General features: G+C 43.5%; 1 protein-coding gene across 10 annotated transcripts in view; it reads right to left on the bottom strand.

The window, feature by feature from the left end:
- Positions 1 to 14,424, bottom strand: part of dnaaf1 (dynein axonemal assembly factor 1) — a 131,954-nt gene that overhangs the window by 90,533 nt on the left and 26,997 nt on the right. For 6 of the 10 annotated variants that reach the window (XM_043707396.1, XM_043707397.1, XM_043707394.1 and 3 more), the window contains 5 exons: positions 12,387 to 12,454; positions 11,343 to 11,511; positions 9,328 to 9,401; positions 5,224 to 5,395; positions 4,399 to 4,472 (listed from right to left, as the gene is read on the bottom strand). In XM_043707396.1, coding sequence (XP_043563331.1) covers positions 4,399 to 4,472; positions 5,224 to 5,395; positions 9,328 to 9,401; positions 11,343 to 11,511; positions 12,387 to 12,454 — 557 coding nt within the window. Of the gene's footprint in view, positions 1 to 4,398; positions 4,473 to 5,223; positions 5,396 to 9,327; positions 9,402 to 11,342; positions 11,512 to 12,386; positions 12,455 to 14,424 lie in introns of those variants that run through there. The other 4 variants (XM_043707403.1, XM_043707400.1, XM_043707399.1 and 1 more) reach the window with 4 other exon arrangements.

Below are 14,424 nucleotides of genomic sequence, written 5' to 3'. Positions count from 1 at the left end.
CGCACTGTAGAAGGGTCAGTGCTGAGGGAGCGCCGCACTGTAGAAGGGTCAGTGCTGAGGGAGCGCCGCACTGTAGAAGGGTCAGTGCTGAGGGAGCGCCGCACTGTAGAAGGGTCAGTGCTGAGGGAGCGCCGCACTGTAGAAGGGTCAGTGCTGAGGGAGCGCCGCACTGTAGAAGGGTCAGTGCTGAGGGAGCGCCGCACTGTAGAAGGGTCAGTGCTGAGGGAGCGCCGCACTGTAGAAGGGTCAGTGCTGAGGGAGCGCCGCACTGTAGAAGGGTCAGTGCTGAGGGAGCGCCGCACTGTAGAAGGGTCAGTGCTGAGGGAGCGCCGCACTGTAGAAGGGTCAGTGCTGAGGGAGCGCCGCACTGTAGAAGGGTCAGTGCTGAGGGAGCGCCGCACTGTAGAAGGGTCAGTGCTGAGGGAGCGCCGCACTGTAGAAGGGTCAGTGCTGAGGGAGCGCCGCACTGTAGAAGGGTCAGTGCTGAGGGAGCGCCGCACTGTAGAAGGGTCAGTGCTGAGGGAGCGCCGCACTGTAGAAGGGTCAGTGCTGAGGGAGCGCCGCACTGTAGAAGGGTCAGTGCTGAGGGAGCGCCGCACTGTAGAAGGGTCAGTGCTGAGGGAGCGCCGCACTGTAGAAGGGTCAGTGCTGAGGGAGCGCCGCACTGTAGAAGGGTCAGTGCTGAGGGAGCGCCGCACTGTAGAAGGGTCAGTGCTGAGGGAGCGCCGCACTGTAGAAGGGTCAGTGCTGAGGGAGCGCCGCACTGTAGAAGGGTCAGTGCTGAGGGAGCGCCGCACTGTAGAAGGGTCAGTGCTGAGGGAGCGCCGCACTGTAGAAGGGTCAGTGCTGAGGGAGCGCCGCACTGTAGAAGGGTCAGTGCTGAGGGAGCGCCGCACTGTAGAAGGGTCAGTGCTGAGGGAGCGCCGCACTGTAGAAGGGTCAGTGCTGAGGGAGCGCCGCACTGTAGAAGGGTCAGTGCTGAGGGAGCGCCGCACTGTAGAAGGGTCAGTGCTGAGGGAGCGCCGCACTGTAGAAGGGTCAGTGCTGAGGGAGCGCCGCACTGTAGAAGGGTCAGTGCTGAGGGAGCGCCGCACTGTAGAAGGGTCAGTGCTGAGGGAGCGCCGCACTGTAGAAGGGTCAGTGCTGAGGGAGCGCCGCACTGTAGAAGGGTCAGTGCTGAGGGAGCGCCGCACTGTAGAAGGGTCAGTGCTGAGGGAGCGCCGCACTGTAGAAGGGTCAGTGCTGAGGGAGCGCCGCACTGTAGAAGGGTCAGTGCTGAGGGAGCGCCGCACTGTAGAAGGGTCAGTGCTGAGGGAGCGCCGCACTGTAGAAGGGTCAGTGCTGAGGGAGCGCCGCACTGTAGAAGGGTCAGTGCTGAGGGAGCGCCGCACTGTAGAAGGGTCAGTGCTGAGGGAGCGCCGCACAGTAGAAGGGTCAGTGCTGAGGGAGCGCCGCACTGTAGAAGGGTCAGTGCTGAGGGGGTGCCACACTGTGGGAGGGTCAGTGCTGAGGGAGCGCCGCACAGTAGAAGGGTCAGTGCTGAGGGAGCGCCGCACTGTAGAAGGGTCAGTGCTGAGGGGGTGCCACACTGTGGGAGGGTCAGTACAGAGGGAATGGTGCACTGTCAGAGGATCAGGAAACAGGGGGAACTGCACTGTCAGAGGGTCAGTGCTGAGGGAGTGCCACACTGTGGGAGGCTCAGTGCTTAGGGACTGCCACACTGTCGGAGGGTGAGAGCTGAGAGAGTGCAGCACTGTCGGAGGGTCAATGCTGAGGGAGGGCCGCACTGTGGGAAGGTCTGTGCCCAGGAACTGCACATTCAATCTTCTGGAATTCTATATGAGCATCCTCTTCCTCCTGAGCAAGACAAATGTGAAGTACTTATATTTAACATCTACCAGCTTCCTTCAGCTTCATGCACAGATTGCCCCTCTGATTCCTAATAGACCCTACATTTTCCCCAGTTATTCTCTTCCCCTTGTTATACTTGTGGAATGTTTTGGGGTTCTCCCTAATGTAGCCTGTCAACATTTTCTCATTCCTCCGTTTTGCTCCCCTAATTGTTTTTTATTTATTCCACTGCTCCTGTAGGGCCTCTATTGTGCTTTGCTCCCTGTTATACATCTCTTGTTTCTTTTTTATCCAGTTTTGAATATTTCTGGACATGCAGGATTTTCTGGGCTTGTTGCTCCTACATTTCACCATAAAAGGAACATATTGGACCTGTAACCTCCCCATTTCTTTCTGAATGCTTCCCATTCTACTGCTGTAAATTTAGTCTCATATAGTTGCTCTGTCTATTTTGGACAGGTCCTGCTTTACCCAAATCCAATACCCTTTCTTGCAGACTGTCTGTCTCCTTTTGCATAACAAACTTAAAACATAAGATGTTGTGGTCGCTATCATAAATTGGTCTTCACCATCACTTTGAACACCTGTCCAGCATCATTCCCCAGAATTTGACTCCGCACTGCACCATCCCTTGTACAATAATCCAAATGTTGCCAAAAAAAAAGCTCTCCAATATACATTTCAAAAAATTTTCCCCCTCTAAACCCTTATACTATGGTTATCCCAATTAATATTAGGATAGCCAAAATCCATTAATAGAAGTATCCTTTTATTATTTTCACATTCCTTAGTGAACTGACTACATATCCTCTCCTCAATTTACAACTGACTCTTTGGGGGTCTAAATACACACCAAACAGTGAGATTGCACCCTTTTTAATTTGAAATTCTACCCACAAAGCATCATTTGATGACCCTTCCAAGATATCAGCCCTCCTTATTGCTACTCCTTGATTCATGTTTTGGCAAAAAGGCAGGAGTGTGGAGTTGAGGATTATCAGATCAGCCATTAAATGGCCGAGCACATTTGATGATCTGATGGCTTATGTCTGCTCCTACAGCGTATTTTGGAGTCAATCACTAAAGAAGTTATGGCTAGACACAAATTTTTAGGGAATCTAGAAGAGTCAGAATGTCGTCATGAGGGGAAATTATGTTTATTAGAGGCCTATGAAAGAGCAACATGGAATGCAAATAAAAGACATTGTACTTAATTTCCAGAAGGCACTTGATAAGTACTAAAGCTTACTTTGGGGTATAAAAGCTCATGGTCGTGGGGTTAACTGATCGATATGGGTAGATGATTCTGAAGAAAGGTCACTGGATCGGAAGCATTAATTCTGCTTTGTCTCCACAGATGCTCTCAGACTTGGTGAGTTTTTCCAGCAATTTCTTCTATTTTCGGATAGATGATTGCATGACTCTCAGAAAATAGAGTTTACACATAAATGGGTCCTCATCTGATGGGCAAGATGTAATGTGTTGAGTTCTACAGTTGTCTTTTCTAGGGCCTCAACTTTTTATAATTTATATCAATGACTTACCTGAGGGAAGGAAGGCATGGTAGCAAAATTTGCAGATGATGAAAAGATACGTCAGAAAATCTGTTGTAACAAGTTCCTATGTTGCTTGTAATAGATATTTATAGATTGAGTGATTGGCCAAAACATCTGTCAGATGGAGTATAATGTGGGAAGACGTGATGCAAATACATTGCAGACACTTCCGAAAAATTTGCTAGATTAATACCTGGAAGCATCAGTCGTCTCCTTGGGATAAGTTGGATGGATTAGATTTGTTTCCACTGGAGCTTAAAAGTGTGAAGGATGACTTAATCATGTTTCAAAGCTGTCTTGACGAAGTGGAGGTGGAAAATATGTTTCCTCTTGTATGAGAGACGAGGATTGGGGGCACGGTTTTAAATTAGGGGTTACATTTTTAGGGCAGAGATGAAGTTTATTTTTCGTTCACAGGGTTGTGCAATATTGGAACACTGTCTCAGAAGGAGATGATGTCATTGAACATTTCCAAGATGAAGATAGATAGATTTCTGTTAGGTAATGGAATAAAAAATTATTGGGGTTGTGTGGAATATGGAATTGAAACACCAAGCGATCAATCATTATCTTATTGAATGGCAGAGCAGGCTGGAGGAGCCAAATGGCTAATGTATGTCAAATGGTCCTCACTTTCTCCTGGTCTACTTCTCTTCATGCGATGCAAGGTTGAAGATGACTTCATAACTCATTATAGTCCCCAAAATGAGTCAATTTCTAGCATTAGCAACAGTATTGTTTTTAGATTCATAAAATTGACACCCACATTACACACACACACACACACACACACACACACACACACACACGATTAAAAGAAAGACTGGGTAAATGATAGAGTATCTTTTGTAAATACTCTGCTTACATGATAAAGAAATTTAGTGAGAGATGGTGTCAACTGAAGCCTTTGTACCCTTGATAAAAGATGTGTAGCAGCCACTTAATTCCAAAGGTGCGACCATTGCTTTTAAAAGCTCCTCCCTTTACTCACCATGGGGATTCTCAGACTCTGTTTGCACTGTTCCATCTCTGATTGCTGACAAGGCAACTGCTGGAATAACTGAGCTGTGATTTAAACAGCAACAAAAGAAATATTAAAACATTTAATGATAAGCTACTTTCATTACAAATAGTCGAACATCTCTGAACTAAAGTATGATCAGTGATGCTAATCTCAACATTTTTACACAGTTTCCCAGGCCTGTTTGGTTAACACCAAGAGAAGTCAATTATAAACACTTTCGTCAGCCACTCAAATTAATCTCACTCATCCTCTTCTTGTAACTGTGCTCATTTCACTCAGCAACCTCTAAATATTCTCAACTCCAAATTCAGTCATTTAAAACTCTACATTTAATATCTTTACCAAATTCAGTGCACCCATTACTCACTCCTAATCTCTTCTTTGTTATTGTCCCTCAGTGACTGTCTGTATTTAGCTCAAAATTCATTTCAACTCCTTCCAGCCTCTCTTCCAAATCACTTCTCACCATTTATACTTGACACTGAAATCATAATTTACAAAAAATGTTGCTTAAGTCCTAAAATGCAAACACAAAAATGCAAAACTATAGGGAGACAATAAGGAAATAGAAATACTTTGAATATCTCTTTCAAAGAACCAGTGTAAAAAGAACAGATCGCTTCTGTGGTGATGATCCTTTGAATAATGAAATGTACTGTCAAGAATTAAGTAAAAATAGGTGTCCTAAAGAACAATCAACAAAGTCTTTGAAGTTAATGAATCATCCCAACTGCAGGACATTATTCAATCCATTACTGATTGAATCCAAGTTTACCAGGACAAACTCCTTACCTGGATCCTGAGTCCTGCTTGGCTTTCTCCTCAGGTTTTCTGGAGTTGAGTTCATGCACCTCTCCGCTGTCCATTCCCTCCTGATGATGCAGCTGGTCACCTTTCTGCAGTTTATTTTCACCTTCACTTCTCACAGACTCTGCTTCTTCACCACTTGAGAGTTGCTTGTTTTCTGAAAATACATTAGCACAAGGCTAACAGATGCTGAGCTTTGTGTTGTGCTCTCCCCATCCAATACATGTGCTGGAGATGAAATGAGATGGGCACACAGTGTAGTGTGAGTACTGCTAGGAAGAGTGAGACGTGACAGTCTTAATGTGAGAAGGCCTGGGATGTAACAGTGTGTTACTGAGCAGTTATGCGTTATGATAGTGCTATTGAGAGACAAGTAGGTTATTTACAGAAGCTTCATGGAGACTAAGGTAATGTACATTACCAAAGATACTAAGTTAAAACTGGGCTATATCAGCGGGTAGAGTCATAGAATCCTACAGCACGGAGACAGGCCCTTTGGTCCAAACTGGTCCAAGTTGACCAATATGTCGATCCAGGTTAATCCCATTTCCCTACACTTGGCCCATATCCTTCTAAACCTTTCCTATCCATGTATTTGTCCAAATGCCTTTTACATGTTGATAATGTACCTGTCTCAACATCTTCTACTGGCATCTCATTTCATATGCATACAACTCTGTAAAAAGGTTGCCCTATAGGTTCCAATTTATTCTTTTCCCTCCAACCTTAAACTGTGGCATGGATGAGTTGGATCAAAGGGTCTGTTCCTGTGCTGTTTATGTCTATGACTCTCTGATGCCATCCAGTTCTCCGTTCCGCAACGCTGGGAAAAACACAGTGCATTCACCCTATCCGTGCCGCTCATGATCTTAAACACTTCTATAAGATGCCCTCTCAGTCTCCTCACCTCTAAAGAGAAAAAGAGGTTAGGAGACTAGCTTGTCCAATCTCTCCTATAAATCAGTTATAGAGTCATAGAAATGTACAGCACAGAAACAGACCGTTTGGTCCACCTCGTCCATGCCGACCAGCTATCCTAACTTAATCTCATCCCATTTGCCAGCACTTGTCCCATATCCCTCTAAACCTTTCCTATTCATACACACATCTAGATGCCTTTTAAATGCTGCATTTGTACCAGCCTCCACCACTTCCTCTGGCAGCTCATTCCATACACGCACCACCCTCTTTGAGAAAACGTTGCCCCTTAGGTCCCTTTTATATCTTTCCCCTGTAACCCTAAACCTATGCTCTCTAGTTCTGGACTCCCCCACCCCAGGGAAAAGACCTTGTCTATTTATCCTATCTATGCCCCTCATGATTTTATAAGCCTCTGTAAGGTCACCCCTTAGCCTCCAACGCTCCAGGGAAAATAGTCCCAGCTTATTCAGCCTCTCCCTATGGCTCAAATCCTCCAACCCTGGCAACATCCTTGTAAATCTTATCTGAATTCTTTCAAGTTTCACAATATCCTTCCAATAGGAAGGAGACCAGAATTGCACGTAATATTCCAAAAGTGGCCTAAATATGAACCTCCAAGGTCTCTTGTTCAGCAACACTCCCTCAGACCTTACCATTAAGTGTGTAAGTCCTGCTCTGATTTGCTTTTCTAAAATGCAGCACCTCACATTTATCTAAATTAAACTACATCTGCCACTCTTCAGCCCATTGGCCCAACTGAGTACCTCCATTGTACTTTGAGGTAACCTTCTTCGCTGTCCACTACACCTCCAATTTCGGTGTCATCTGCAAACTCATTATTATACCTCCAATTATTTATTTAAATGTGGACCCAGCATTGATTCTTGTGGCACACCATTGGTCACAGGCCTCAAGTCTGAAAAGCAACCCTCCACAACTATCTGTCTTCTCCCTTCAAGCAAGTTCTGCATCCATATGGCTAGTTCTCCTCGTATTCCATGAGATTTAACCTTGCTGACCAGTCTCCCATGGGGAACCTCGTCAAACACCTTACTGAAGTCCATATAGATTAGATTACTTACAGTGTGGAAACAGGCCCTTCGGCCCAACAAGCCCACACCGACCTGCCGAAGCGCAACCCATCCAGACCCATTCCCCACCCAGATCGCATCCATCGCTCTGCCCTCATGAATTCTCTTTGTTTTCTTTCGGTGGGCGGCATGGTGGCACAGTGGTTAGCACTGCTGCCTCATAGCGCCAGAGACCCGGGTCCAATTCCCACCTCAGGCGACTGACTGTGTGGAGTTTGCACATTCTCCCAGTGTCTGCGTGGGTTTCCTCCGGGTGCTCCGGTTTCCTCCCACAATCCAAAAATGTGCAGGTTAGGTGAATTGGCCATGCTAAATTGCCCGTACTGTTAGGTGAAGGGGTAAATGTAGGGGAATGGGTCTGGATGGGTTGCGCTTTGGCAGGTCGGTGTGGACTTGTTGGGCCGAAGGGCCTGTTTCCACATTGTAAGTAATCTAATCTAATCTTATTTCTTCAAAAAACTCAATCAAGTTTGTGAGACATGATTTCCCACACCAAACCATGCTGACTATTCCTAATCAGTACTTGCCTTTCCAAAAATGTAAATCCTGTCCCTCAGGATTCTCTCCAACAAATGAAAATAAGGATGGATGTGGTGGCAGGAATCAGGTATATCAGGAAGCGTATTACTGAGGTGTGGTATATCCCGTGGATCTTTTACAAGGTAATCGGGGGGGGTATGTTTGTGCCTTTTACTGAGAGAAATGTAAGATACACCAGAACATGCTACCATAATAAATGTGGTCTGTCAGACAGCATTCTGAGGATAGGTGCTGGATGTACAAATGTTACTGTGCAAAAGTACAACGTAGATTATACAAAGTTATTGTGAAGGTATATAGTGTGTATTAATAGGTGTTCCTTGGAAGTGAATATATACTGGAGTAGTATTATGAGGGGTTAGGGATATTTATTTGCCCAGTAGACATTGCTACAGTTTTTTGGTTTTGGATATGTGCAACTCGTAATTTTGCTGCATGGATGGAGTTTTGTCTGTAACTGACGCAGCCTGAAAACAGTCAGTCAATTCTCAATTCATGTTCCCTGAAGTTTTTAATCAACAATATTTCCCTTTTGTTTGGAAATCCAGAAGTGCTGATGCCCACACTTACGCACTGGTCAAGGTTAAAGAAAGACTTTTTATTATTAATTTCTGGGACTTGGGGATTGCTGGCTGGCCAGCATTGATAGCCCATCCCTCCTTGCCCTTGAGAAGTTGGTGGTGAGCTGCCTTCTTGAATCGCTGCAGTACACTTGCTTGGGTTGACCCACAATGCTGGTATGGAGGGAATTCCAGGACTTTGACCCAATGACTGTGAAAGAATGGCAGTATATTTCCAAGTCAGGGTGGTGAGTGGCTTGGAGGGGAACTTACTGTTCAAATCACAGTTCAGTCATTCCAGCAGTCCTGGTGTCAGCAATGGGAGATGGTGTTCCTGAGTACCTACTGCCCTTGCCCTTCTAGGTGGAAGTGGTCGTGGGTTTGGAAGGTGTTGTCTAAGGATCTTTGGTGAACTTCTGCAGTACATCTTGTAGATAGTGCACACTGCTGCTACCGAGCGCCGGTGGTGGAGGGATTGAATGTTTGTAGCTGTGGTGTCAATCAAGCAGGTTGCTTTGTCCTGGATGATGTCAAGCTTCTTGAGTGTCGTTGGAGTTGCACCCATCCAGGCAAGTGGGGAGTATTCCATCGCACATCCGACTTGTGCCTTGTAGATGGTGGATAGACTTTGGGGTGTCTGGAGGTGAATTACTCACTGTAGTATACCTAGTCTCTGACCTGCTCTTCCAGCCACTGTGTCTATGTTGTGAGTCCAGTTGAGTTTCTGGTCAATGGTAACCCCAAGGATGTTGACAGTGGGGGATTCAGTGAGAGTAATATGTGAAGGGTGGAGTTTAGAGTGTCTTTTATTGGTTGAGTCTGTCACAATGGAATGTCGATCACAAATGCTCTGCCAACAACACAAATGATTGGGGTGAGAGACTGTATCAATGGGAGGCATGCCATGCCTTCCTTGGAAGCACGTAAATGTGACTAAATGTGTGACTAGCAGCTAAAATCTGCTCACTCTTACTCACCATGATGATCCTCGGCGTTTGTTTGCACGGTACCATCTCCCATTGCTGACACCAGGACTGCTGGAATGACTGAACTGTGATTTGAACAGTAAGAACAGGTATATTAAAATATTTCATGACAAGCTTGATCTTTGGTCTTTATTCTTGACAGTCTAACATCTCTGAACTAAAGAAAGATCAGTGATTCTAATTTCAGGACAATTTTACAAGGATTTCTCAGGCGTGACACCAATTGCACTGCTGTTAAGAGAAACAATTTTATCAGACTGTGTAAATTCATCTTGTCCTATCTGAATTCTCTTCTATTTTTAAAGCTTGATTAATCCCTCCATCAACTTCTTGAAACTAGCCTCCCTAGCTCAACCATGACTCTATGAAATTACTTATTCAAGTTGGCTGTACAGGCTGGGTCATTAAGTATATCAATGGTTGAAATAGACAATTTTAAATCACTAAGAGAATAAAGAGTCATGGAGAAAAGGCAAGAAAGTGAAATTAAGGATTATTGGATTAGCCACAATCTCATTAAGTGATGCCTACAATCCTCAACTCATCCAAAACTAATCTAAATCCAATATCCTTTTTAACTTCAGCACACCCATTTCTTATCCTGATTTCTTCACTGTTGCTGTTCACAGTCCATTCAAAACTAATATTAGAGGCTCATTCCACCCACCCTTACCCTACTCTACGTGACTATCGCTATCACTACAGCATTCCTCATCTTTCATAACTTACAGGTGAATAGTAGGAAGTTAGGAATTGGAAAGAAATGCCAAAATGCAAGGCAAAGGGAAAATAGTTCAACTGAAGATTAAGTGCCTAACAAGGCAATCAACAAGGTTAGTCTCTCCCCCATAACAGGATACTGTTGGAATCTGAGACCAACACAAATGAACATGGGAGTTAGGATTAAGGAATAGGCCATTTGGACCCTTGACTCTGCTCACCACGTAATAAGGTCACGGTTGACCTGATTGTAACTTCAAATCCACATTCCTACCTATATAGATGCAGAGAAACTTGAAGCAGGAGTAGGCCATTCATCCCTTTGAGCCTGCTCCACCATACAAGATGATTATGTCTGATCATCTATCTCAATATATTCTCACTTTCTCTCCATACACCTTGAGGATTTGAATGTCTAAAAGTATCAACGTTCACCTCCTTGTCACCTCTGCCTTAAAAAAGATTCTCCTTCCATTGGCTCTGAGAAAGAGTGTCCCAAAAAGTCACAATCCGCTGAGAGAAACTTTTGGCTTCATCTGTCTTAAATGCTTATCACTTAGTTCTAGACTTTTCCTACAAGTGGAAACATCCTCATCATGTACACCCAATCAAGGCACCTTGGGATCTTACAGTTTAAATTAAGTCAACTTCTCCACTTGTAAACTCCAATGAAAACAAGCCTAACCTGTCCAATCTTTTGTCATAAAATAATTCACACATTCCAAGTAATAATCTAATAAGTCTTCTCAGAGTTGCAATCAACACATTTACATCCTTCCTTCAACAAGGACAGAAATATTGCACAGTACTCCAGATGTGGTCTCAACAGTGTTCTGTACCAGTGAAGAACTCCCTATTATATTTAATTCCTCTCTCATAAAATGAAATTTTATTGTTTTTCTAATTACATGTTAAATATTCATTCCAGCCTTTTGTAATTTATGCACTAGAACACCCAGATCCTTTGCATCTTAGAGTTCTGCAACCTCTCACCGTTTAAATAAAATGCTTATTTTCTATTGGTCTGTCAAAATCAATATTGTCACATTTTCCAGATCTTTACCACTCACTTAAGTTGTCTATATCCTTTTGTAGCCTCCTTTTGTCTACTTTTGTACTTAACAAATTTAGTAACCACATCTTCAGTCCCGTCATCCAAGTAATTTGTATAAATTTTAAACACTTGAGGCCTCAGTACTGACTCCTGCAGTACACTATTACATCTTGCAAAACCCATTTATGACCAATTAGTATCTACTCTCTATTTCATGGAAACAGCTTCTCACCTGTATTCTGAGTCCTTTCTTTTTTCCTGAGCTTTTCTGAAGTTAGGTTCATGTATTTCCAGATTCTCCATTCCTTCCTGATCATATAGCTGCTCACCTTTCTGCAGTTTACTTTCTCCTACACTTCTCACAGGTTTTGTTTCTTCATTGCAGGACAGCTGATCAGTTCCTGAAAATACATTATCATGAGGCTGATAGAAAGCTGGGCTTTTGGGATTGTTCTCAGCCTCCTGACACCTAACGTGCCGGTGTCTGAATGAACAGTGATGGACAACGTCTGCAATGTCAAAGTATAAGAAAGTGATGGAAACCACATCAATAATAATAAGAGCAGGGTAGGACAGATCAGACAGAATAAGGAAGATAAGTGGCATATATTATGCGATTTTATCCAGAGTGTTGACAGATATATGTTAGGGCTCAATATGAAGAGAACGATGGGACATACCTCAAAGTGTTACAGTAATATTCACTGACTTAGCAAATAGAAATTTCTGAAACTTAGCTATGGCTTTGTCATTTTCTTGACTGCAATCTTGGTGTTTAGCTCATGATGCAAAGTTGAAAATGTTTTCTGTAGCTGCTTCAGCCTCACAGCCATCGCTCAATTACCAATTCATATTCCTGGCAGTTTTTGTAGAAAATGTTTCCATTTTATTCAGAACCAAGGAAGAGATAATACTCACACTACACCACAATCAAGGTTAAAGAATGATTGGGTAAATAATGGATTGTCAAACACAAATCTTGTGCCAAAAATCACAAATGAACGGATGGGAGAAGATTTTAACAGGTGGCATCTTTGCCATCATTACTTGGTCTGGCCTACCTGTGACTCCAGATACACAGCAAGGTCGTTGATGCTTAACTGTCATCTGAAATGGCCTAACAAGCCCCCCAGTTCAAGGCAACAAATGCTGGCCTTGCCAGGACACTCACATCCATGAAAGAGTTTTTAAAACTGCATCCTCATTATGCCATGTAGCATCCACTTAAATCCAGAGATGTGACCATCACTTCTAAAAGCAGTGTCCTCTTACTCACCCTGGTGATCCTTGGTTTGCACTGCCCCATCTCCCATTGCTGACAAGGTGAGTGCTGGAATAATTGAGCTGTGATTTAAACAGCAACAAAAGGAATATTACAATGCTTCATCATGAACTAGATGTTTCCTCTTCATCACCAACAATCTACCATCTTTGAACTAAATAATGATCAGTAATGTTCGTGACCTATGTGGTTGATTAATAACATAAATGACACTGCTGTTATCAAAACATTTTAAATCAGACTATCTGAATTAACCTCATCTGCTCTGAACTTTGTTTTCTGTTTTTAATAACTTGATCAACCCCTTCATCAATTGAAGGCTTTCATTTCAAATGCCCTTATACTGACCTCTCAGACTCAATCATTCTTCACAAAGCTCAATTCATCCAATATCCTTGCTAAGTGCAGCGCATATGTCACCCACCTCTGATGCCTTCATCATCCCGACTGGTAGGCAGTCGCAGAGTGGTAACATCACTAGACTAATAATCCAGGACCTCAAAGTAATATTCTGGTAGCATGGATTCAAATCTCACCATGGCACATGGCAAAAATTGAATAAAAGTTTGAAATTATAAACTGGCTGAATAGTGACTGTGTAACCATTACTGATTGTTGTGAAAATCATCTGATTCACTCATGTCCTTTAGGCAAGGCATGAACAGGATGGTGGAATGGGCAGAAAAATAAGAGATAAATTATTGCAGAGAACTGCAAAGTGATAAATTTTGGTAGGTAGAACAAGATGAGGCAATTTTTTTTTTTACAAACGATATTATTCTTAGGAGGTTGACAGAGCAAGAAGAATCTTAAGTTTTGTGTGTGCAAATTACTGAATACAAGATTTTATCGAGATTTGTTAGAGGTATTTAAAATCACAAGCGATCTGAAATTAGAACAACGGAAAATATGTTCCCATTTGTAGAAGGCCTCCGAATCCGAAGACACCAATTTAAAGTGATTGGCAAAAGGCAACACAAGGGAACATTTATTTACATTGTAAGTGGCTGGGAACTGGAATGCATTGCCCAAGAGTTAGTGAAAGTAGTTTCAGCCTTGAACTTTGAGAATAGGATAATTATCTAAGTAGAAAAGAAAATTAGGGAGTTGTGAAGATGCATTTAGAACATAGAACATAGAAGAATACAGCGCAGTACAAGCCCTTCGGCCCTCGACGTTGCGCCGATCCAAGCCCACCTAACCTACACTAGCCCACTATCCTCCATATGCCTATCCAATGCCCGCTTAAATGACCATAATGAGGGAAAGTCCACCACTGCTACTGGCAGGGCATTCCACGATATGATCTTCCTTCCATACCAGGCAACATCCTGGTAAACCTCCTCTGCACCCGTTCCAGTGCCTCCACATCCTTCCTATAGTATGGCGACCAAAACTGCACACAATACTCCAGGTGAGGCCGCACCAGAGTCTTATACAACTGCAACATATCAATGCAAGACGGCTAACAGGGAAGACAGATAAACTCAGGGCATGGTTAGGAACATGGGACTGGGATATCATAACAATTACAGAAACATGGCTCAGGGATGGACAGAACTGGCAGCTTAATGTTCCAGGATACAAATGCTACAGGAAGGGAGGCAAGAGAGGACAGGAAGTGGCATTTTTGATAAGGGATAGCAGTACAGCTGTACTGAGGAAGGATATTCCCAGAAATACATCCAGGAAATTATTTGGGTGGAACTGAAAAATAAGAAATGGATGATCACCTTATTGGGATTGTATTATAGATCCCTTAATAGTCAGCGGGAAATTGAGAAACAAATTTGTAAGGAGGTCTTGGTAATCTGTAAGAATAGTAGGGTGGTTATGGTAGGGGATTTTACCTTTCCAAATATAGACTGGGACTGCCGTAGTGTTAAGGTTTTAGATGGAGAGGAATTTGTTAAGTGTGCAGAAGAAAATTTTTTGATTCAGTATGTGGATGTACTTACTGGAGAAGGTGCAAAACTCTTGGGAAATAAGGTAGGGCAGTTGACTGAGGTGTCAGTGGGGGAGCATTTTGGGG

Source organism: Chiloscyllium plagiosum, chromosome 17 (genome assembly GCF_004010195.1).
Source record: "Chiloscyllium plagiosum isolate BGI_BamShark_2017 chromosome 17, ASM401019v2, whole genome shotgun sequence".
Classification (NCBI taxonomy): Eukaryota; Metazoa; Chordata; class Chondrichthyes; order Orectolobiformes; family Hemiscylliidae; genus Chiloscyllium; species Chiloscyllium plagiosum.
Note: the sequence above shows the minus strand (reverse complement) of the source record. Positions and strands in the feature narration are given on the sequence as shown.